The sequence below is a fragment of the Oncorhynchus mykiss genome, chromosome 22 (genome assembly GCF_013265735.2).
Source record: "Oncorhynchus mykiss isolate Arlee chromosome 22, USDA_OmykA_1.1, whole genome shotgun sequence".
Classification (NCBI taxonomy): domain Eukaryota; kingdom Metazoa; phylum Chordata; class Actinopteri; order Salmoniformes; family Salmonidae; genus Oncorhynchus; species Oncorhynchus mykiss.
Window position 1 is genome coordinate 16,137,671 of NC_048586.1, and position 25,066 is coordinate 16,162,736.

General features: G+C 41.3%; 2 protein-coding genes across 6 annotated transcripts in view; both read left to right on the plus strand.

Annotated features, from left to right (window-relative positions):
- Nucleotides 1-14,320, plus strand: part of LOC110501495 (cordon-bleu protein-like 1) — a 33,805-nt gene extending 19,485 nt beyond the window's left edge. For all 4 annotated transcript variants that reach the window (XM_036958865.1, XM_036958864.1, XM_036958867.1 and 1 more), the window contains 11 exons: nucleotides 1,706-1,903; nucleotides 3,967-4,174; nucleotides 4,327-4,552; nucleotides 4,762-4,821; nucleotides 5,013-5,107; nucleotides 5,285-5,527; nucleotides 5,725-5,842; nucleotides 10,442-10,703; nucleotides 10,801-10,886; nucleotides 11,026-12,380; nucleotides 13,782-14,320. In XM_036958865.1, coding sequence (XP_036814760.1) covers nucleotides 1,706-1,903; nucleotides 3,967-4,174; nucleotides 4,327-4,552; nucleotides 4,762-4,821; nucleotides 5,013-5,107; nucleotides 5,285-5,527; nucleotides 5,725-5,842; nucleotides 10,442-10,703; nucleotides 10,801-10,886; nucleotides 11,026-12,380; nucleotides 13,782-13,838 — 2,908 coding nt within the window. In that variant the 3' untranslated portion in view covers nucleotides 13,839-14,320. The remainder of the gene's footprint in view (nucleotides 1-1,705; nucleotides 1,904-3,966; nucleotides 4,175-4,326; nucleotides 4,553-4,761; nucleotides 4,822-5,012; nucleotides 5,108-5,284; nucleotides 5,528-5,724; nucleotides 5,843-10,441; nucleotides 10,704-10,800; nucleotides 10,887-11,025; nucleotides 12,381-13,781) is intronic.
- A 248-nt stretch (nucleotides 14,321-14,568) lies between these two features.
- The window catches only part of LOC110501496 (growth factor receptor-bound protein 14), a 64,969-nt gene continuing 54,471 nt past the window's right edge, over nucleotides 14,569-25,066 (plus strand). The window contains exon 1 of one of the 2 annotated variants that reach the window (XM_021579097.2): nucleotides 14,569-14,685. In XM_021579097.2, the coding sequence (XP_021434772.1) occupies nucleotides 14,630-14,685 (56 nt within the window). In that variant the 5' untranslated portion in view covers nucleotides 14,569-14,629. The remainder of the gene's footprint in view (nucleotides 14,686-25,066) is intronic. The other variant, XM_021579095.2, reaches the window with a different exon arrangement.

The window sequence follows — 25,066 nt, forward strand, 5'->3', positions numbered from 1 at the left end:
GGACATTTCTGGTGGTTCTAGACTAGTTTTGTCTGTGTGTTAAATATAACTATAATTTAACACTTTGTCTTCCCTGCCTAATGTCTGTTTCTGATGCTCTAGGCTTCTGGACGCATAAGTCCCACGCTTTGTTAAAATCTAAAGCAGTTAAATGACTTTTAATTGCATCATTGTGCAACTATTGTGAATGAAGGTGGGGGCTTACTGGTGTTATTTACATGATTAGAACCATGGAATATTTGAGAATAGAACCCCCCTGAAGGAACAAATATTATTTTCAAGTCGGGGTTTAGTGGGCCTGGGCCCATCAAGTTAGGACATTTGCAAAAATGTCTCTTTTTTTTTCAGAGTAAGTGGTGACCTCTGAAGAAATCACATACACTACAGGTCACGCAGCTTAGTCAATAATTATAATTATAATAATTAATGACAACTTGAATTTATAGATTGTTTTAGTGACACATCATGTATACTGAATTTCACTGCCAGTTTCTCATACTGTAATGTGCAGTATCCCTCTGAAGGACAAAGTGTCTGACATCTTATCAGGAGATTTGTCCGTTTAAAACGTGTGCATGTTTGCTTTGGCTGATGGGTCAGCTGTCGCAGTCAGGTCTGTCTGTACAGTGAGTGAGAAACATTTTCAATCCGACCTAAAGAAAAATCGGCCATATTTTTATTTATTTGACCTAACTAGGCAAGTCAGTTAAGAACAAATTCTTATTTTCAATGACGGCCTAGTTCAGGGGCATTGTGGATTAACTGCCTGTTCAGGGGCAGAACGACAACGTTGTACCTTGTCAGCTCGGGGGTTTGAACTTGCAACCTTCCGGTTACTAGTCCAACTCTCTAACCACTAGGCTACCCTGCCGCCCCATGATTCCACTCTCCCCAGTTAGGCCCAGTCAGTTATAATGATGATGGTGTAATTAGTATAAAAGTAAGGATTGGCCACACACGTCTTCTGACAGACGGTCCGACTTTTTTCTATCCAGTTGTACACACCACACAGCAGATGCCACTTTACTCTGTATCGTTGGGAAAAGGCTAGTCAGTAATACCTGTTGTATACCTGTTGTATTCGGCGCATGTGACGAATACAATTTGATTTGATGGTAATATTGCTGATTCGGTGATTAAAGGGGAGACTGATGGGTTTTAAAAGACACCTGTAGAGAGAGACATTTTAGAGAACAGTTCAGAGGAACCGAGACTTTGGTCACTGTGCTCCACCTTTTTTTGTTTCTGTTTCACATGGGTTAACCTTTCACCTCACTGTCCTCAGGCCCAATGGACAAATCACTGCACTTGTGTCTTGTGACTTGTTTGCAAATGGAGCCCCAAACGCTTTCATCTAATAGCTGCTTACTTTAAGTTGGGAAGAAAGGATTCCTTTCATGCTATATAATGCAGTGTTATGTGTAACCAGATTTGTTTTATGCAATAACAGAATCTTGTCTCATGAAATGTCGTTTTTTAGATCTATTGCGAACGGTTAGGATTATTTTCGTGACAAAAATTACCCAGAGTCCTTCTCTTTTTCTACTTGTTCAATGCTTCTTATTTCTATGGATACCATCAGGGAAAGATGTGTATTCATACCAATGAAATACTACCATATTGTTTTTAGACTGTAACAGGCTGATAATATTGTGTTTTTAATATTATTGTGTGAGGCTCATCTTGTCCCTTTTCCTACTGACAGAGTGTCAACCAAAAGCAAGGCACCCTCTCCCCCAGTATCAGTGAAGGGCCTGGAAGGTGCAGGCCTCTCCCAGAGACACTCTGTATCAGGATATCCTCTGATGACCATGGACCAGAAGGAGAACCTACTTGAACAGGACCTGACTCTGGTTGTGGTTCTGCCAGGCGGAGTGGAGAAGACGGCCACTGTCCATGGCAGGTGAGACTTGGGCTTAAGTCCCACATGGCACCTATTTAGTGCCTATAGACCCTGGTCAAAAATAGTGCACTAAAGAAATAAAGGAAGTGTCCCACTCTGACTAAACACCAACCAAGTGCTCCCAACTTTCCCTCCTTGAAAATGACCTCCAAGATATCCCCATGATTCCAAGATGAAGCGTGATCTAAATGTATTTTGAGCGTCAGAACAAAAATATAAACGCAAGGCAACCATGTTTCATGTGCTGAAATAAAAAATCCCGGCGATGTTCTATACGCACAGAAAGCTTATTACTCTCAAGTTTTGTGAACAAATTTGTTTACAACCCTGTTAGTGACCATTTCTCCTTTTCGCTAAGATATTCCATCCACCTGACAGGCATATCAAGAACAGCATGATCATTACACAGGTGTGCCTTGTGCTGGGGAGAATAAAAGGCCACTCTAAAATGTGCCGTTTTGTCAACACAATGCCACAGATGTCTCAAGTTGAGAGGGAGCATGCAATTGGCATGCTGACTGCAGGAATGTCCAACAGAGCTGTTGCCAGAGAGTTGCATGTTCCTGTCTCTACCATAAGCCACCTCCCAATGTTGTTTTAGAGAATTTAGCAATACATCCAACCGGCCTCTCAACTGCAGGCCAGGTGTTACCATGCCAGGACCACCCATGGCTCTGCCCCTTCCCAGTGATGCAAAATCCATAGATGGTATATGAGTACTGCACATCCTACCATTACATCATCTTTCCAAGGCTCTAATGTAATGTCCTATCTCTCTGAGTCAGATATTGTAGGTGGTGCTGTAAAAGCTGTGGTTTTGGTTAACAGTACTTGCACCATTAATTGCAACAAAAAAAAAGTTTTATGATGTGGCTGATTCCTTTCCACTTGCTAAGGTTTAATAATGTTATTTACGTTTTAGGCCCAGTAATCACATTTTATAGTTTAAATATGTGTAAAAAAAAAAGTATATATATATATATATATTTCCTGAACTTATATGTCCTATATATAGGACACATTTAAACCGTAGTTAAAAAATAAATCATAAGGAATGTCTCTTTTACCATTTATGAAAGTGTTGTTCAATGTGTTTCTATGGGATTTGGTTCTATTGGTGAAATTCTATATATGCAACAATTCTAAATATATTTTCATTGATACCTAAAGGGTTCCTAAAATTAATTATCAAATAGCTAAACGATCCATGGTATGACTGTCTTAAAACAAATTCATGTCAGTTTCTAAAAGCCCCCCCCCCCCCCCCCCCCCCCAATCTTAGACTTTAGAGAATTAGCTAAGATTAATACATGTAGACTGTGTAATTTGCTACAGGCCCCCTGCACACACATTTCATGAAAGTTAGTCTTATGAAGTCTGGACGATGAAACTCTCATCCACACCAATTCAGCTGAGACCAAAACTAATCAGACAAACATGAGATTAATATCTCACAGTCAAAGGGCTTTGTTGTTTTTCAGAACAAGGACTTTGTGTCCTGGTATGAAACTACAGGCCCACACTCTTCACTCGCCATCACTGAAGTTTACTCAAGATATCATTCTTCTATTTTTGCAAGACTCAAATACTCCATTGGTATATTGTGCCCCTTGCCCTCTCTAGCTTTAATCAAGACCAACTTTTAATATAAAAGGATTAAGCATCAAATTCTTAACCCTCTTTTATTTTACAGAGCACAGTGAACTCATTATGATAAGGATTAAACTTTTGGTATTATATTTCCAGAGACTGGAATTTGGAAACTGCTGCATAGCTTTGTGTGGATGCTGTTGCTAAATGGTTTTCCACATCACCAACAGTTGTGTGTGAAGCACAAACTGACAGCTCCTTGTGCAAAGCTTTATCACTGCGAAAAACTAGTGTAATAATGCATTACTATTACGTAGAGTGTAAAAGTCTTCTGTGATAGCATCTACTTTCGTGAGAGTAGTTTCTCCTTTGCATTTGCAATTTCCACACAAAAGTTCAGTGTTTTCTCAATACACACAGCCTTTGATCCTTAGCTTGGGCGATTATTACTACTAACCTTTTGTGTTTTTCAGCAAGCCTATGATGGATTTGTTAGTCATGCTTTGTGCCAAGTACCACCTGAACCCATCAGGCCACACTATAGAGCTCGTCACCACCAACAGAAACCACATCAAGTTCAAACCCAACGCTTTGATCGGGGCCCTAGAGGCAGAGAAGGTTTTGCTCAAGCCCAAAGGAATGGAGGAAAAGAGTAAGAAGCCTGGCCCTCAGATGCCAGAGGTACAGTTGAGACATCTGTGTTAGAAATGCCCTAGTTAAAATAATTGCTTTATCTTGTAATGTCTATATGAAATGATAGATCTATGTTTTTCTGGCAGTTTTTAATGAGGATAGTCATGAGGTCTGATAATCTAATTGCTTTGACTCTTCAGGCAACTGTCCGTCTGGTAATAAACTATAAAAAGACCCAGAAGACTATACTGAGAGTCAGCCCTCGAGTCCCCCTTGAAGACTTCTTACCAGCTATTTGTGAGAAATGTGAATTTGACCGACAGAGCACACTTTTATTGAGAGATGCCCAATCTGAGGATCCTTTGGATTTGACCTGTTCTCTCAATGATTTTGCAATAAGGGAGGTTTATGCAAGGGACACAAAAGGTAAGGGCTTCTCTTTAAAGCCATCAGCCTTTGAAATCTGAATAATTGCCATACATTCTGAACTAATCTCGGCACCCAGAGCCAAATCTTGTGTGTTAAGTCTGTCAACAAGAGACTTATTCTGAATAAACACTATTCACCATTCATTCATTTTACAATTACACAGGTGCATTTACTACCGCATATCATTTCCACCTTCTCTTCCATAGCTATGTACTCAGCAGATGTACCTGCCTCACCTACTACACCAACTCACCAAGGTCATCTAGGTAATGTAACATGATTTTACATGGGTTTTAGTTTTGCGATTTGTATTTACCAGTGACATTATGCATTTGAAGTTCATCAATACTTTTGACAGAGATTTAAGAAACGTTGTCAGTAAGATCAAATCAAAGTGTATTTGTCACGTGCGCCGACTACAACAGTGAAATGGCCGGGATCTGTATATTCCTAACAGATACCATTCCACCCAGCAAAGATAAAATCCAGAAGGAGAAAGAAAACAAGGGATTGTTCAGTCTATTCAGGAGAAGTAAGAAGAAACCTGAGCAGGTGTGTACTATGTTAAATTACAGGTCAGTTTTGGCTGATTTATGAGTTAAATGCGTGTGTGTGGGTGGGGCATGGGGATATTGTCACAGCCATGTGATTGGATAGTTTTCTCTTTGCTTACTGCAGAAAACAGGCCTTTGATCAGGATCTGATTGGATGTTTGTTTGCTCTTTGAAGGGAATGACTGCCAGTGCCCCGGCGTCCCCAGTCTTCCCTAGCAGGCCTCGACCTCTCAGCATGAGCTCACTCAGTGCCCACTCCTCCACATTCAACTGCAGCACCATGCCTTCTGACATGTCAAAGAAGAGACGGGCCCCTCTGCCACCAATGCTGGTGTCCCAGAGCCCCCCCTCTAACCTCAGCCATCGCCAGAGGTCCATCTCCGCCTCGGAGCCCGAAACCCAAACGGATGGTGACCAGGTGAGTGGGACTCAACCCGACTGGACCTGTGTTCTGGCTTTACCAGGTCTATTTGTAAAGGTAGTTATTAGTATGTCCAGAGAAATGGCTCATGATGCATTTTTAAAATTGAAATCCTAGACAAGTAAATCAATCATTTCAGGTAGGTTACTTCTTTGCATACTTCAACTAACTCGTTTTCCTCTTCTGTTGTGGAGATGACGACTGGTCTGAGTCGCAGAACAGAGTCTTCACTGAAGAGGACAAAGCGCAAGGCTCCTCCACCCCCCGCATCTCCTGGAGTGGTTGTCCAAGATGAAACTTTGCTAGATAGAGGTAGGAGAGGTTTCACTGAATTCATATGTACTGTATTGAATCGTCTTGTGCTCAAGCCCCTGTCTAGATACTGTATTTCAGGTGTAGTTTCTTACATTAGGGGGTTACCTGAAAAGTTTTTTGGATGTTGGTGATTTAGTTGCTCTTTCTTCTGGTTTGAGACCTTGAGTACATATATTGTACTTTGGTCTCTAAAGTCAACAACTGAGAATAGTAAATAAGACCAATGATTGATCAGTGGGAGTTGCAGTCATTGTATTTGACTCCAATGCCTCCTAGTGGTCAATATGAAACAGTTACAGAATGAAATAGCTACACTTGTGGAGCCTTCAGTACTCGAGAGTTTGAATCCAATTCAGAAAAGCAAAACATTTTGTGATCTCATGGGAGAGATATATATATTATTATGTTCCTCCATAAGGGTAAACACCACGTTCTATCAGTACTTCCTCCCTCCTAAACTTGCAGCCTGCGAGTCACCAGATGAGGGTGCCCGAGGGAGATTCTGCGCTGGCGCAAGCTTCCTGTTGTCTCTCCTACCCACTCTGCTCTGCTGCCTCTTTCACCTCCTCCTCAAGCATCTCCTCTTCCTGCGCTGGCCTGTTGCTTCTCCTTCCCACACGTTCCGTCGATCGGATGAACGTGTCCTGTTGATTTTCTTGCTGCGTGTTTACACCTCAATATGATCAAATTGGTCAAACAAAACACACTCTTGAACACAACAATACAGACGTAAATACATGCATTACTTAGTTGCGATACATTGAACGACCGTTTCCAGACTTTTGATCCAATGCATGGATTTCTATGGGTTTATGATTATAAAGTGATGGAAATCAGACACACTGTTATTCAAGGGAAACCGGTCGGAAAGGACTATCCGGAAATCCACTACCTGCTATTGATTGAAAACCGGCTTTTGGTTACACCTGTTACTGACTAGCTTAGATTGGGTTGCATGCTTTCTGTGAGAGAGGAATGATCTTTAGTGATCTTTTTAAAGGTTAAATATACATGAAGTACGTTCTAATCACTCCCAGCCGTTCAGCAATACAGACAGCCCCGGGAGACTTTGCGTTGGATCTAGCCATCATCCTCTTGTTTATTCTGAATTGTGTTTTTGCATTTTCAAATGGCTCTTTTGATCCTTGTTTCCGCTCTGTTCCAGTCTTTTGTAACATGTTTAAAGTCTCCAGTTATGCTTTCCACACGTCAACTCCTTGTGTTGTCAGACCTGCGTGTATTTCATAGAAACTTAATTTGTACGTTCAGTATTTTGAATACTACACTAGCCAATTATCCCAGATCGTATGAATAAAAGATGTGACTGCTCTCTGCTTGTATTGCTACATCTTCAATCTGCCCTCTCTCCCCCGCTGGCTTCACATCATCGACTTCGCAGAGAAAGATCAAGCCCCGATTCTGGATGTCTCTCCCTGACGTCCCACGGCTGTTCATTTCAGTTCGACATCAGACTGCACAGTGAGGAGTCTCAGCTTTTGTATAACCAGCCTGCTGAGTATTCCTTCTGCTCTCTATTTCCCTGTGATGGCCTTGAAGTGCCGAGGGAAGAACTAGAGGGGAATATGAGGTACTAGATGTCTTCATTAAGCCCAATTCACTTGTCTGAAGTATCCCGAACACAATAATATTATGTTCGCTGTTGTGTGATTGTGAAAGTGACACTAGTAATTAGTGACATTTTTGGCCAATACCAATATTTTCCTTGCCAAAAAAAAAACGATTTAACCAATATTTAACATTTTAGCGGCCTTTTATGCATTCTAGTACATTTTAAATAGTCTACACACACACATGGACGCAGCGGTCTAAGGCACTGCATCTCAGTGCACAAGGCGTCACTACAGTCCCTGGTTCGAATCCAGACTGTATCACATCCAGCTGTGTTTGGGAGTCCCATAGGGCGGTGCACAATTGGCCCAGCGTCGTCCGGGTTTGACCGGGGTAGGCCTTCATTGTAATTAAGATTTTGTTCTTAACTGACTTGCCTAGTTAAATAAAGGTTACACACACCACACTGTCCAAAAAGTCATTTTGGGGGGGAATTTACTTATGTCCCCATTACCAGTAAAACATCATCAAAACCTATTTCTTTCACTTACTTACTGGCTGTGCTCTGTTTTGTTGTTTATTTGTTCAATCGTTTCATTCTCAACCAGGATTTCATCAAACATGCCAAGCAGTGAAGTTTCAGCTCTGTCTGTCCGCAGACTCTCTTCCTCTGTGCGCACTGTCACTGTGCCCATTTCCATCTTCTCCAGCTGTGTATGTAACATTTCACGTAAACCCTGTTTCTTGTCTGCATCGAAGTAGCGGTCTTGGTACATAGCATCGAGCATGGTGGTCACACAGTAAAGAGAGAATGCCACTGAATTGTTCACAGCCTGTGTCGGCAGTTTTGTTGAGCAGGCGTTTCGAATGGAGCACACTGGTGTGTTCATGTTTCAAACATGTCCTCAAATGCTATTGAAATGTCAGCAGAGGTATGACAACCAGCACATTCATGAGCATGCAATATGACCTTCCTCAGTATAAAATCCTCAACGACCCACTGTGCTGTCAGACTCGGCATGCTCGTGGGGCTGATATTGCTGGTCCAAATGTCAGTTGTGAAGCTAATACCAGTGACGCCACTACTGTGTAACTACGGTAGGGCAACATCTGAAAAATAGCTCACTTTATTGTGTGTACCGGTGCTCGACTAGTCGGCGAAAGCCAACATCACCCACGACACGACAGTTGATTGTCAAGTGCAATGAATTTCATTATCTTGGCGTTTTAGTTGTCTTTCTGAAATGTTCTTACTCTTTCAAATGACTGCTCGACTTGTTGACTGCTCGATCCACACAGCAGACATTGTGGGCTAGGTTAGGAATGCTGTGTTGTGCTAAATTTTCCATGGCGTCATTACGTCATGTGCATACCTAATATAACGTAGGTACGTCAGCTTTGACATCGGTTTTGCACATCTGCGTTAAACTAGACATCGGGCCGATGTCTAAATTTGCCTGACATGAGACCCATCTCGTCCAAAAAGTTGACTCAAGTTTGTTAAAAAAATCACCTGGAGCCACCTGGATGATCATCAAGACTCTTGGAAGAATGTTCTATGGACAGATGAGTCAAAAGTTACAACTTTTTGAACGACACGGGTCCCATTATGCCTGGTGAAAACACTGCATTCTACACTAAGAAACTCATACCAACGGTCAAGCATCGTAGTGGTAGTGTGATGGTTTGGTGATGCTTTGCTGTCTCAGGACCTGGACGACTTGCCTTAATAGAAGGAACCATGCATTCTGCTCTGTATCAGAGAATTCTACAGGAGAATGTCAGGCCATCTGTCTGTGAGCTGAAGCTGAAACGCAGCTGGGTCATGCAGCAAGACAATGATCCAAAACACAGAAGTCTACATGAAAATGGCTAAAAAACAAAAACAAAAATAGTTTTGGAATGGCCTAGTTAAAGTCCAGCCCTAATCCCAATTGAGATGATGTGGCAGGACTTGAAACGAGCAGCTCGTGCTTGAAAACCCACAAATGTTGCCGAGTTAAAGCAGTTCTGCATGGAAGAGTAGGCCGAAATTCTTCCACAGCGACATGAGACTGATCAACAACTACAGGAAGCGTTTGGTTGGAGTCATTGCAGCTAAAGGTGGCACAACCTGTTATTGAGTGGAAGGGGTAATTACTTTTTCAGACAGGGGCATTGGGTGTTGCATGACTTTGTTTATGAAATAATAAACAAAATTAGTATGTAATGTAATTGTAGCGTTATTTGTTCACTCAGGTTCCCTTTGTCTAATATTATATATTTTGGTGAAGATCTGATAACATTCAGTATCAAACATTTGCAAAGGTAGAGCATTTTAAATGGGGCAAATACTTTTTCACGGTACTGTAAGTATTCACACACCTGAGTCAATACTTTATAGAAGCACCTTTGGCAGCAATTACAGCTCTGAGTCTTTCTGGGTAAGTCTCTAAGAGCTTTCCACACCTGGATTGTGCAACATTTGCCCATTTATTATTTTCAAAATTCTTCAATCTCTGTCAAATTGGTTGTTGATCATTTCGAGGCAACAATTTGCAGGTCCACAGAGTATTATGTAGATTTAAGTCAAAACTGTGTCTCAGCCACTCAGGAACATTCACTGTCTTCTTGGTAAGCACCTCCAGTGTAGATTTGGCCTTGTTTTTCATTATTGTCCTGTTGAAAGGGAAATTCATCTCCCAGTGTCTGGTGGAAAGCAGACAAACAGGTTTTTTGTCTAAGATTTTGCCTGTGCTTAGCTCCATTCTGTTTCTTTTTAATCCTGAAACTCCCCAGTCCTTAACGATTACAAGCATACCCATAACCACTATGCTTGAAAATATGGAGAGTAGTAATGTGTTGTATTGGATTTGCCCCAAACATAACTTTGCGTTCAGGACAAAGTTAATTGCTTTGCCATATTTGTTTTCAGTATTACTTTAGTTCCTTGTTGCAAAGTGGATGCATGTTTTGGTATATTTTTTTATTCTGTACAGGCTTCCTTTTCACTCTGTCCTTTGTCATCTCCATCCTGTTGTGCTGCAGGTGGCCAACCTACTACACTGGAAGAGATCGTGGAGCAGGAGGAGACCACTGCCTCTGTGATCCTAGACTCTATGAGTGATGTCCAGGAGGACGACAGCAGCCTTAACCTGTCAACAGCAGACATCTCCGTGGACTCTGAGAGAACCGAGGGTCTCTCTCCATCCCCGGACGCCCCACATGCTGAGATGGAGACCTCCCCACTGTCTGAGAGCGAGTGCCCAGCGGGGGAAGATCAGTCTTGTGATCTGTCCTCAGATGGCAAGTACGAACTCTAGCAGTTAGTCCTACATTATGAATGAAGTAGTGCGTCTTTGACTTCGGTTTTTTGCATTGCTTTTCTTAACTCCTGTTTTTGACAGACTAGTCCACAGCATGGTGAACAACGCTGAGTGCACGGTTCCCATGCTGAGTGTGGGGATGGACACATCTGAAACAGAAGGTGCTGGTAGGTTTACAAGTAGTGATGAATTGAAATACATAAAGTTCCTAATGCGTTAACTATGGATGTAATGCTATAGCTTTAGAAGCAATGTGGCAAAATCCATGTCTACTTTGTACTAAATCATGTTTTTTATGTTCTCCAGAAAGCCCTCCATGCCAAGCAGAGGAAATAAGTGACCAGACAGGTTTGCCATGTGAAGATTCCACAACACAAGATGGGGCCAAAGGTGAATGTAGTACTGAGAGCTCTCCTACTATCAGCCCACCAGCAGCCCGGCCAGTGACACAGAGCACAGGAACACAGGCCTCCGATCAACTGGACACTGACCCCTCCTGTGATGAACCACCAGCGGCCACCAGCACCCCCTGTGTCCCTGCCAAAGCCTCTACCTCTGGAGCGGTGGTCCAGAAGAGGGACATGTCCACATCCACAGAGAAGCTGCTGACCACTGCTGAACCCATCACACCTGCCTTATCTCCTTCCTCAGCAGCCTGTCGGGACCAAACATCCACTCAAAGTGCCCCGGCCCCACCGAAGCCATCCAATGAGCTGACAAGGGACTACATCCCCAAGGTGGGGATGACTACGTACACTATCGTGCCACAGAAGACTCTGGAGAAACTGAGATACTTTGAGGTGGAGCTAACGTTGGAGTCCCCTTATGAGGCTCTAGAGAAGGAAGTAGATATTGGTTCACTTGAACTCAAAGAGGCTGAGCAGCTACAGGTCAGAACACAACAGACAGAGCTGCCGTCTACTGTACCTCGGGAAGACTATCAGTCTCAGCAAGTCCACAGCACTACTACTAGTGAGAGCACTGTAAATGGCAACCTGATCGAGTCTATTCACTCCCCCTCAACACCGACGACAATAATTCTTGCAAGAGATGACAAGATTCCATCCCCTGCTAGTGGTGGAGACCAAGCAGGCTCCATAGCAGAGGTCAAGGAGATGAGAATTCCACCCGCAACTAAACCCAAGCCTGGCTCTTTCCGCTTGCCACAGCACAAAAGAACACCTGGGTTTTACGTTACCTCGGCTGCAGTGAAATGTTTGAGTGCCAGTCCTGACGCTGGCCAGAGGGAGGCTCCAGGCAGTCTAGTGGCAACAGCAGCAGGGCAGGCCCTGCAGCCAGTAGGGGGCAGCTTCCCCCCTCCTCCTCCTCCGGTGCAGTGGGACGAGGAGACATCAGAGGGAGTTGAGGTGGAGCTGAGGCCAAAGGAGGAAGAGAGCAGAAGTGTGCCCCCTCCACGGCCCAGTCCCGTCAGGGCGCCCCCTTCCCCAGGACTGAGCCTGGAGAAATTGAGGAGTTTTACTGCTCCCAAACCCTACTCTCCTACTACCCCCTCCCGCTTTGCCCAAGCTGTATCTTCGGCAGTCAAAAGGTCCCAGTCCTTATCCACTGGGTCCACCTCACCATCTCCTTGCTCGCCACCATTCTACCCAATCACAAGCAGCTTTTTTGTTAAAGATCCTAAAGGAACAGCTGGGGATAAGGTGAGTAGTTGCAGATGTTTTGTGTCATGTTCTTTCTATTAGAAGCCATCCAATGAGCTGACCACAGACTATTTATTATATTCTCTATATTAGAACATAGTGGGAATCTGGATATTTATCTAATTCAATGAATTTCTGAACAAGGATAGTGTATCTTCGCAGCTCAATGAAAGTTGCTTTTCCCTTAAAATTCAGAGGCTCAAATGTTGATTGCTTTGATACTTGTATTGAAGTTCAAAGCATAGGACTACCTTTAAAAATACTTTGCAGTAGAATTGAATCTCTTCACGAGATGATTTAAAAGTGATCCATGTTTCACTGTCTGTGCTATCTTTAAACATTTGACTACCCTCAGATGAACTCTTCAGTCTGCTGTTTTCCCATGTCCTCTAGGGTCAGCTTTGAGACTTTTGAATAACACAGGAAAGGGGAGGTGTACTCCTCTGAGAATGTATATACAATTTTCTCTCAATGGAATTAGCACACTACAATGAGCTTTTGTTTCTAGGTTGGGTGTGTGTTTTTCCCCCCCCCAGTGTGGCCTGGTAAACAATCCTAGCTGCTTATCCCACCTCTTAGACACCTTGACCTATGACACGTCCCCTCCATCAGAGACTGGGCCGGTGTGCCTGCGTGTCAATGATGTGCCTGTCCTTGGGGAGCCACACTTTGTATCTCCTTGTGAATAGCCTGAGCGCACGTCTTTTACCATAGTTATTCCTGAAGGACTCTCTGTACCAGGCCTATACCGTGGTGTACTGGTGGTTGATGTATCTAAAGCAGGTACAGCAGTGTCTTCTTTCGAGTTTCTCTGTATTGACTGGCACACTCAGTTCTGAGTCATGATTGATTGTGTACATTGTGTCTTCTCCGCTGAGCACAGGGCAGTGACAATAGCGATTGGGTGAAGGACAAAGGCTTGGAGCTCCAGGGAGTGGGGGACCCATGCAGTGTCCCAGCCAATGACATAACTGTTCAGATGGCAGGCCAGAGTGACCCTGGCCTCAGTACGTGTGGAGAGGAGCTGAGAAGCAAAGGGTCAACAGAGACATCAACAGTAAGGACTAGACTGTCACATAACATGGTGTTAAGTGGGGAGGGACTGCGACAGTGTCATAGACTGCCTACTGTAATATGACACTCCCTCACTACTTAACACCATGTTATGTGACAGTCTAGTGCTTACTGTAGATGTCTCTAATGATCCTTTGCTTCTCGGCTCCTTTCCACACGTACTGAGGCGTTGCTCAGCGTCACTCTGGCCTGCCATCTGAACAGCCATGTCACTGGCTGTCCCCTTCCCTGAAGCTCCAAGCCTTTGTCCTTCTCAGACTACATGAATGTATGTATAATTGCGTTAAGTTTCAAGTTCCCTCTTCTTTTTTTTATTTTTATTTTCAGGAGCCTGATGTCCTGCCCTCGAGTCTGTCAGTGCCTGAGCCCAGGAAAGAGGAATAAAACTTTGTTTGATAGTTTTAAGACCTTGGTTGCTAGTCTTAACAACAACCTACACACTGTAGAAGACTACTTTTTCTGTTTTGTTATGAGATACAGTAATTTATGTCCTCCGCATATAATTTTGATGTTATGAAATAATTGTATGTATTATTCCCAATTGTGTTTGAAATTTGATTCATATTGGACTTTTCAGCTGTCTTATTTTGCCAACAAATATGTATATTATTAGTTTTAATAATGAGTTGTAATTTTCATTGAGAAAATACAGTAGCCTATTTAGTACTGTCTACCATTTTGAAGAGGTCAATAATTGGACTGACCTGAAAGTGGTACTTATAAATTCCTCAGTCCATTTTTTTATTTTCTGTTACTCATTTGGTTTTGATAAAGCTGTGCCCGGACATACACTGGTATGTAAAGTATTTCTCTGTTATGAATTAAAGTTACATTCACAGCATATTAAACTATTGACAATCAAAGAGTGTATCTCACTGACTATTTTCTGAACGACTTAAACACTAATTTGCAACCAAATCATATACACTAGACAATTCATGTTATTAAAAGTACAAAAGGTCCCGTAACTGAAACGAAGCATGCTTCAACTACAATTAAACGGTACAAAACAACATCCCATAAAAAGTAAGATGATTCTTCTCTCTACGGATCTCAGCGCCAGACCCCTCTCAGGTAAAACGTGAGGGCTGTGCATGACGTAACGCATACGTAAATATAAACACCTGTCTAGGGAGAACGCGTGGACTAGATGAGCAAACACCTCAAAGGCAGGGATGAAGACGAGAGAGGAAGCGATATGCAGTAACAGTGCCATTTCAGCCAGCGGCAGGTATTATGTTACAATAAACCATGTTCTAGGGAGCACTGGCATAAGCTAATTGTTTGAGTTATACCGATAAAGAGTATAGCTAGCCCCTACTGTGTAATTATGTTAATGTCGATGATTACATGGTGTCCTCGACCTATCCATTGTGTTTTTAGATGTCCTTCGAATATGTTGACTCGTAATCTTATTTTCTGACAGACGATGTGTGTGATGCATGTTATTGTGACCGTAAAGGTAAAACACGTGCAGCCTACCTGTCTATGTCATAAGAGGCTGAGGTGAAATAATGTAGCCTTTTAAAAGCTACAATGTCACTTTTTTGGCAACCGGACCAAATTAACATAGAAATTGAGTTATAGATCTATCATTATAATTGATAACAAGTCTAAGAATATACAGTGTGCAACTGCAGCCCACAATTCGGACGTTCCTGCATGTGGGCATTCCTGCAGCCCTCCCACCGCCCAGTATACTATTGTTTCCTTCATGACCCACCCCCTCCTTTAAAGTTTTTAGTTTTGCCGTCATTTACTTTCGGTTTTGTAAACCAGCATCAAACAGCTGAAAATATATTTTACATAACCGCTGTGATATACAATATTTTGGGTTTAGATGGTACAAGGATTATCTACACAATGACTGCTTGTTTTGGCACATAAACTGAATTTAGGCGGACAAATCGAATTTTAGCAACCAGTAAATGGCGAAGCGATTTCTGCATATCGCATCTTAAATGGAAATTGAACGGTTATGGGAAAATACAACTAAAGGCTGTAACCCTTCATTATACATTCACGATTCAAAACGTAATTTCAACAATTTTCAGCAAAAACAAACCGATAAAAAACTACAACTTTGTCATGATGAATATTACAAATAAGACTATTCTAGCTCTTTATTTCACACATACTACCGTAATATGTCACTTCAATACCATACTACTGCCATCTGGCTGTTGTTTGTATGAACCTACCGAGTCATGGCTCGACATTGAAATCCATATGGCCTAGCCTACTTGTCATTATTAGAGCACAAGGCCATATAGGGTGCAGTCACCTAACCGTCACTAAAGTAATAACAATAGTATCCTATTATAGCACTTAACTGACCATGACTAAATGTGTAAAATATTTATGTACAAATGTTAAATTATTTATAATGTATGACTTAAATATCAAGCTGTTATTGGTCAAATATAATAATTATTAAATAATAATGTCTTTGCTTTTGGTCTTGACGATAGTAAGTTTGATAGAGGCATGATCAAGTTGGTGCATAGCCGTTAGGAATTAAATAATGAAATATATTTTTTTATATTTTTTAACCATTTTGCTTCCAAACCCTGAATAGGTTTGAAATTCATTGCAGGTTATTGCCTCATATAAAATTCTTCAAGAATGGGTGTGTATTTTTAGTAGTTTGATAAGGAGACCTCTAAAATATCCACTTAGGGCCTATCTCCTGCAAAACACTCAGAGGCTAAAAGCTCTTCAGCCTAGAGCTTTTGTACACTCAGGGAACAGGCTATGCTGTACAGATTTAGCAAATGTTATCTACACGTGTTCAAGTATTTTCTCCTAGAGTTGCAAAGAGTGTGTGCTCGACAGATGCATGTTAATCTTTCATTATAATGAGCAGCGATATCTCTGAATATACAGTATTGAGAGTGGTTGAGGACACCAGGCAGTCTGAGTGTTTACAAGTGTACTATTGTAGGCTGTAAATTACAGCCGGTAATTTATTATGCTCTTGGGTATTTTTCCTGTCTTTTTGTATGCCTGAGTTCATGCAGTGGAATAAGAGGGCATGATGTGATAGTCCCCTGAAGTGGATCCAGCTGAACATTTTTATTTACTGAGAACAGTTTTTTTTCCCCTTCTTTACAGATGCCAGTTTGCTCAACTGATGGATTTAGCTAATTAAAATAATAATAATTTAACGGACTGTATCGCTAAATATTTGGCTTGGACCGGATACCGGGGTATTTTGAAATACTGACAATGATTTTTCAATTAGTGTCGTTTTTATTACATTTTTTATTCACAAGAATTAAATTGAGCCAGTCACATGGTATGCTTGTTTACAAAGAGCGCATGGAGCAACATTATGTTTCGTGTTGAGCAGCACAAGAGAGGTGATCAAGTTACACTTGGAATTCACTACTAATGTTTGCCAGCTAAATATCTTATAACTAACTACAAGTTGACTATCTAAGTGCCAAATAGATTTTCTCCAGCTCAGGGCTCCAGCTATGCATTTGTTTCGCTAACTTGCTAGCAGTGGGTGGCTAGCTTTCAAGAGCAAGTTACCTTGGTTACAGCAGAGACCATCAATCCCCTCCAGGATTAAGTGTGGGTAGCCTTTTGAGATAGTTGTTTAACTTTATGTGCTTGGTTATCTGTCCTTGCATTTAATTTGTGTTTGCTTGCGTTTGTTAGCATTTACCTAGCGTCTGCTATGGGAAATAGCAAGTACTTGATAGCATAAAAAAAAGAAATGAGCTCCTCTTGTGTGCGCTGCCGGTAATACCATATACCCTGGTATGGTACAGGAACAGTATGAAGGCATGGCAATCTGGATACCGCCCAACCCTGCTAAATATGCGGTTCTGTTTACATTGATGTGCATACCAGTCCAATTTGTATTGTATAGTTACAGTGTCACACCTGTAACAGACAGAATGTGTACTTTTTGAAAACACCATTGAAATACTAATATTAATAATAATAATAATAATATTCAAGTCTATTCCACATGGATTATCCTTTTAAGAGTAGAATTACAGTTTTAAAGAAGAACCGTCTACATTGGTAAAAAAAAATAATGTTTTGCCTCTTTTGGCAAATCTGTTATCCATGCATGTCAGTAAATCCGGGATCAGTGAATTTAGCTGTCTTTTCCCTGTTTTCAGAAGGGATTTGTAAAGCAATTTAAGTTGCTTTTATACATTATTAGGTGCTATACTTAAAAATGTATCATATCAGTTATTATTGAGTGTTCTTCACTTTTAAGTGTCACTCTTTTCTGGTAATAGTAATAATCTACTGAGAAAATACTTTCAGGCCAAAGTCTTATCTACTAATTGGGGAGTATTTTCAGAACTTTGTGTAAAACTATATCTGGAAAAAAGACCATACTGAGTTATTCAATAGTAACGGTCAACGTTGGCAAATCACAGGTGTGGAGTGGTCCTGTTATTTAGATTATACCCAAGAAGCATGACAATATTCATGACATCATTGGTACTGAATGTGTTGTGCCAGATTTCTTTCTTTACGTCTTCATCTGCCACGACTCTGGATAGAATTCACCAGAGATGGACAAAAAGAAGCGGACAATCCCTCAAAAGTCTTGGTGGTATTTGATATGTAAATTGCAGACAGTAATGTGTAGAGAATCTGATTCTCTCTTTCCTGCTCTCTCTTCCTCTCTCTCTTTGTGCCCCCTCCCAGTAGTTACATTACTTTACAGTAGTAATTTTAGTGTTGCCTACATACTGTAGACATGACAAATTTGGAAGTCGGTAACATTAAGGTATATCACATAATATTATATTTCACATTAAATTACTGTAATCTGCCTGTTGGATCGAGAATTGTATTCTTCTGCTTTTAGCTTTGGCACTTCTTGAGTTGGAGCAAAACAGCCAAGTTTCCTAAAACTTTTTTTTTGTCACAGGGTTTTGTCTATTGCTAGCATCTAGCAGCATGAGGTGTTTTGGCTGCTCAGTCATACACATAATGGCTCATACAACATTTCTCTCTAATCATCAAACCGGGACTCCAAGAAATGATAGATTGGGGTATTATAGCTTTCCTCATTTCTGCGTCAACAGAGGATGAAGCATTAGAAAGGTATTTGAATTCTACGAGTTCCTCCGTTAGAGCAGCTGATGTAGTGTAGCCAGCTGGGACTGGGGAGCGGGTGGGGTCAGACTGCTTAGTAAGTTGTGCTGTAAAAGTCAAATGGGGGTGAGAGTCTGTGTGTTACGTGCTGTTTTTCTAATGCGTAATTATGTTTCTACGTAACAGCCTAAGAATAGCTGTTTCTGCACTTTCCATAAGCACAGTACCACTTGCATGTGCGGAGTATGCTTCTCCAGAGACAAATAATTCATGATGATTATGAGGATAATGTTTGCTTATTTACTTCATATCCTAACGAGAACATAGTCTAGGGGCTAGATCATATGTTGACGTCAGTCACACTGTATGAGCCCAGACCCGTTCCTGTTTCTTCAGCTACAACGTAAACCACACCACCTTGATGAAAGACACCTAGGCTGTTTGTCTTTGTGAGCTTATATTTTCCCTACGAAATCATCTGTGATTTCCAACCTACGAATTGCAGCTCACCTGCTCTCCCCATGTAACTCATGAATATTAGGTGAGGGGGGTGGGACTAGGATATTCAGTAAGAACAATCGACTAGGAAATGAGCAGCACTACTCGTATAATGTTGTTCTAACAAGGCCAGGCTAATGCTGTGGACAGTCTTCGTGTTGGATCGAGTCCTGAGAGGGGATCACTTTGTGGGGCTGCTGAATGTATGAGAATGCAAAATGACATTGGAAATTGGAGAGGGGACTGTGAATCTGTCTCCGTCCATACATTTGTTCGTACGTTCGTTAGTCACTCGCGATATCTGACAGCACTGTCCCGATTTTGACAACTTGGGTGAATGATGCTCCTTGCCATAGAGATTTGGCTTTTACAAAATTACAATGATTGGTCAGATGGTGGCGCTATAAATACAAACTTTGAAATGTCCCGCCCCTCACCTCATTTGACTTAGTCATGAAATTCTGGACAAGGAACACATTTGCCTCAGGGACTGATGAGGTCTGCCATTTAGAATTTTGTGAAAAATACTTAAAATGCTACTCTTCTGGGCCCGATCTGCACAAAACTTGATATGTGGCAGCTATGGAAAAAAGTCCCTCAATGCAATATTTTCCAGACTAGTACCTAAAACAACATGGCTGCTTTTGACCAATAAACACTTGGGCGTGGTCTGGCACATAAATGCATATAAACCAAGGATCCCGAGTAGCGCAGCAGTCTAAGGCACTGCATCTCAGTGCTAGAGGTGTCACTGCAGACCGTGGTTCGATCCCGGGCTCTATCACAGCTGGCCGTGATCGGGAGTCCCATAGGGCGGTGCACAATTGGCCCAACGATGTCTGGGTTAGGGGAGGCCGGGGTAGGCCGTCATTGTAAATAAGAATTTGTTCATAACTGACTTGCCTAGTTAAGTAAAAGGATATTTGTATTGTAACACAATTTGGTCCACGTTGCAAGTACTATCAAGACTCGACATATGTAAGAACATTTAATATTGACCACACGGTGGTGCAATAATGGGCACATTTATTGATCTGTTTGACTCTGAGTGGTGACATTTGGTACACATGCTCAGGGATATGAGTCTAGCTAACCCATGCGATATCTCAGAAACCACTGGCCCGATTTTGACCAAATTTGGGTGAATGATGCGTCTTGCCATAGAGATCCGTCATTTACAAAATGCCACTGTGGGGGACAATTGGAAAGCAGTTGCATTGACTGATAGCCGAAGAATATGTTTCAGGCCAGGGTTATTTTTGGACAGCTCATTCTGCTCTGCCCTGTCCTTGTCTCAGACTTTGCTTTTGTAGGACCCCAGTTGGATTGTTTGACTAGTCTGTCTCTTACTGTCTTTTTGTCTTACTTTTCTGTCTGTCGCGCTCTCTCTGACACACACACACACACACACACACACACACACACACACACACACACTACCTCGCTAATTCACTATTGTGCCGCTAATGCAATAGACTTGCGTCCTGTCCAGGGGGTTTACTTGTACATCAAGCTGCTACACACTACAGAATCGGGAGGCTCCTGCCATTCCGGCTCGCAGAAGGCTTTTGCAAGGCTACTTACGTACTGCTTATGCATTGAATGAATAAGCATGGGACTGTTTACATTCACCTTTACAGAGACTTCAGCAGTAGCATGTCATTTATTTTATTGTTTCCTGTTGTTTTTTTTTGTGTGTGTCGTGCTTTGTCAGTGGTGCTCTCCAAAGAGGGGGCCTTTCTTATGATGGTGTGTCTAAAGTGAAAAGGTAACCTAAGCCAGGTGGAGCTGTGTTATTGTGACAGTGCTGTTAGCTCAGGCTCCTTTACACTGGGAGTGCATTACTGGAGGCACACAGCTCCCTTTCATACAGATCTGTCTGATTTTCCATTGAATTGCTAGGGGGCTGCTTAAACAACTGAGGACCCTGAGGGCTGTGGTCAAAAGTAGCGCACTATATAGGGACTAGGTTTCCATTTGGGAAGCACACTGAGACACAGGAGCCTCTTCAGGGTGAGACTGAAGCCATGTTATGGGAAAAGATGCTCAGTGTCCTTCTCAAGAAAAGCCTTTCGTGCTTGTTTTGTTAACTGTGAAAAGACACAGTGATGGGCCATTTGATGACTCTCGCCTTGACTTTGGAATCCTAGAATCGAGTGATAAGAAAAAGCAGAACATGACTTATATTTAATCAAAACAAGTGATATTCAGGTGTGGGACATGTAACCAATTCCCCCCCCCCAAAAAAAAAAAAAAGTCAGACGTGGCACTATGCAAATTTTATGCCATTTGCAGACTTGGAGAGTTACAAAATACATGAAAAAAAAAAAAAACTGTTACTTTATCAGCAAAAATATTGTAATACTTCTAGGATTACTTTTACATTCATAATGTATGTTTGCAATGATTATTTGACTCCTGTTTTTTCAAATCAGCATTGAAAAAAAGGCACAAATGTAAGTTTGTTCCACCTTAGCGAATCTGACCACAAGTCAGAGACCACTGTGATGACACACCGAATGCCTTTTGAAGGATTGCGTGAAAAGAGTAGGCTTTTGTAGGCTACAGTCCAAGCTATTGTCTTCCAATGGCCTTGACTGCATCCAATGATTATCCAACTTGAATAAACTCTTGGAGGTAAGGACAACAGCAGTGGTGTAGCCTACGTGCGCTACGGATAACACTTATTATTGAAATCTACATACAGTAGCGCAGTGATGTGAATCACAGTGCTGCTCTCTCATTTAGCCATTTGCACCTTAGATTGTGGTTGTTGTGGATGGCTGTTCACAAATGTACACTGAGTGTACAAAACATTAAGAACACTTTAATATTGTGTTGGCTGGATGTCCTTTGGATGGTGGACCATTCTTCATACACACGGGAACCTGTTGAGCTTGAAAAACCCAGCAGTGTTGCAGTTCTTGACACAAACCGGTGCACCTGGCACCTACTACCATACCCTGTTCAAAGGCACATAAATATTTTATCTTGCCCATTCATCCTCTGAATGGCACGCATATACAATCCATGTCTCAATGCTTAAAAATCCTTCTTTTAACTGGTCTCCCCTTCATCTACACTGATTTGAAGTGGATTTAACAGGTTACCTCAATAAGAGATCATAGCTTTCACCTGGTCAATTTGTCATAGGAAGAGCAGGTGTCCTCAATATTTTGTACACTCAGTTTATATGTGTATTTTAACCCAAATGTTTTTCGACCAGTGGACAGCCAGTGAGAATTGTGCTCTTGCAACCACCACATAGTGCGGATAAAAGTTTGAGGGATTTCCTCCCTTCCTCTGTGGTATTGTGCTCCACATACTGTCAAAAACAAGTTTTAATTTATGAAGACCACAAGTCGGGCTTTTATTGCTCAATCTAGTTCGTGTTGATAAAAAAAAATATATATATATATTAAAACAGGCCTAACAGACACATGCTCAAACTCGCACAGACTTAACATAGACTTAAACATCTGCAAATTGTTGAGATATCAAGGTGACACCAACAAAAAAAGTTAATAGTCCTATAGAAAATGCAGCATACAGCATTCATCTTTCACATGCAAATAGCACTTATCGGTAGTGCTCAAAGCATGCAATTCCATGAGAGCAGCATTTATTTTTCAACACGACGCAATGATACCAATCAGTCCTCCATGACAACAAAATCATTAACAGAGTAGGCTAATGAGCTTTTAGTTTGAGATATGCTCAGGTAATTTTGGGCTAAGCTATATTTCAAAATCCTTTTCTTGAGGATCAAGGGGTATTAAATCAACTGGAATGACTGGAAATTTGACCGACGTTGGTGAAGATATAGCCTAATTGTATTAGTATCTGTTGTAGAAAAGAGTGGGATAGAAGAAGCCTACATAACCAACCCATAAAGTAAAATGCAACATACATTCATGGCCAGCTATGTAAACTCTAACATGGATTTATCCTGCAATAGATGTTGTTCAATATACATTTTTGTCTCCTCAAGGGGAAAGTAATAAAATAAAAGTAGCTGAAAGTAATCCAATTACGTTACTGAGCTTGGGTAATCCAAAAGTTATGTTACTGATTACAATTTTGGACATGTAACGGCAAGTAGCCTAGTGGTTAGAGCGTTGGGCCAGTAACCGAAAGGTTGCTGGATCGAATCCCCGAGCTGACAAAGTAAAAATCTGTCATTCTGCCCCTGAACAAGTCAGTTAACCCACTGTTCCTAGGCAGTTATTGAAAATATGAATTTGTTCTTAACTGACTTGCGTAGTTAAATAAAACACGAGTTACTGTAACGGATTACATTTAGAAAGTAACCTACCCTAGCCATTAGTAACCCTAACAACATGTAATCCATAGATTTGTATTTTTTACAAAATATTGAAAAGCATGTTAAAAATAAAAAATAAACTGTTATATTCTCGGTCACAATTGTGATGTGCTTATAATACAATGAACATACATTGACCCCAATTCCTCAGCCCCAATATCTATATACCACAGCCCACTTACCCACACAGTTGTACTTTAGTCCCAATATTCTTACAGACCAGGTGTATACCTGCACGTGTAACCCCCATTTAATGTTTTAACAGGTCTACTGCTACATGTCAGGCCCAATTGTAAAAAAATAGGTGTACTTCTCCATTTCAGCCCCAATATTTATACACACAAGGGTACACCTGCAATTCAGCTCCAATTTACATACCTACAAAGTCTGCACCTGTGCTTGAACCCCAATAGTCAACTAAGCCAGGTCTAAATATGTGCCAAAGCCTGGATACTCATAAACTGTAAACCAGGTCTAGCCCTGCACCTCAGTTCCAGTACTCCCGCAAACCAGGTCTACACCTTTGACTGAGTCCCAATATTAATATAAACCAGATCTACACCTTTATATCTCAGCCCAAATACCCATACAAACCAGGTTGACACCTTTATCTCTCAGCCCAAATACCCATACAAACCAGGTTGACACCTGTGGCTATGTCCCAATGCTCTGATAGCCAGGTCTTCCCTTGTGCAAGAGATGCCAAACAAACCTTACTGACATTCAATATTTGTTACATTATTACACTAATTCAGTTTATGGGTCTATACATGGCTAATTCCCCCCCTGAAATGACAAAATATGACTTTCTACAGTCAATCACTGATTTAAACATACAGCATGTAGAGGCTAATGGATTAACGTCTTTAAGATCATCTTGATGAAGTATATCCACAACCCAACCTTCAATCTACTGAAAAAAAATGAAGACTGTTTTTTTTTTTTGGTACCTTTATTTAACTAGGCAAGTCAGTTAAGAACAAATTCTTATTTTCAATGATGGCCTAGGAACAGTGGGTTAACTGCCTGTTCAGGGGCAGAACGACAGATTTGTACCTTGTCAGCTCAGGGATTAGAATTTACAACCTTCCGGTTACGAGTCCAACACTCTAACCACTAGGCTACGCTGCCGCTATGATGAATGAGTTAGAGACACTGTATTTTCCCATTGGTCACACCGCTAAGATATGGTCATATACCTCCAGCGTCATTGATTCAATGGATTGAAAATGGAAGGCACATTTGTAAACTAGACCGTTTTTTTAAACCAATTTACATAGAAAATATTTTTAAATTCCAACAATGTATTTGTTTTTTTAAGCTGTTGAATACAGACTTCTGGTGCCAATATGTCTGTAAATTTACACCTTGGAGATTAATGCTTGTGGTCTTGAGACCATTAGAGAAATCATATTAAACTTCTCTGAATCATACTAGACACCTTTTTACTCATGCATAATATATGACTAATTTGTTGATCTTCTCTAGAGCCAAACATTACAAACATTTCTTTCCACTATTGTGACCGATGGGATTAAATGGGTTAATAGCATTTTCCATAATTTTTTTGTTATTGCAATTTTAAGTAGCTTTTTGAAAAGTTGCTCCTATACAGATAATGGCCACTTTTCAGTTTTGAAGCACATAACATTATCACCCTCAGCAGCCATCAACAAGCCTACTTACTAATAAAGGAGAAATTGGAGTTAGAAACATT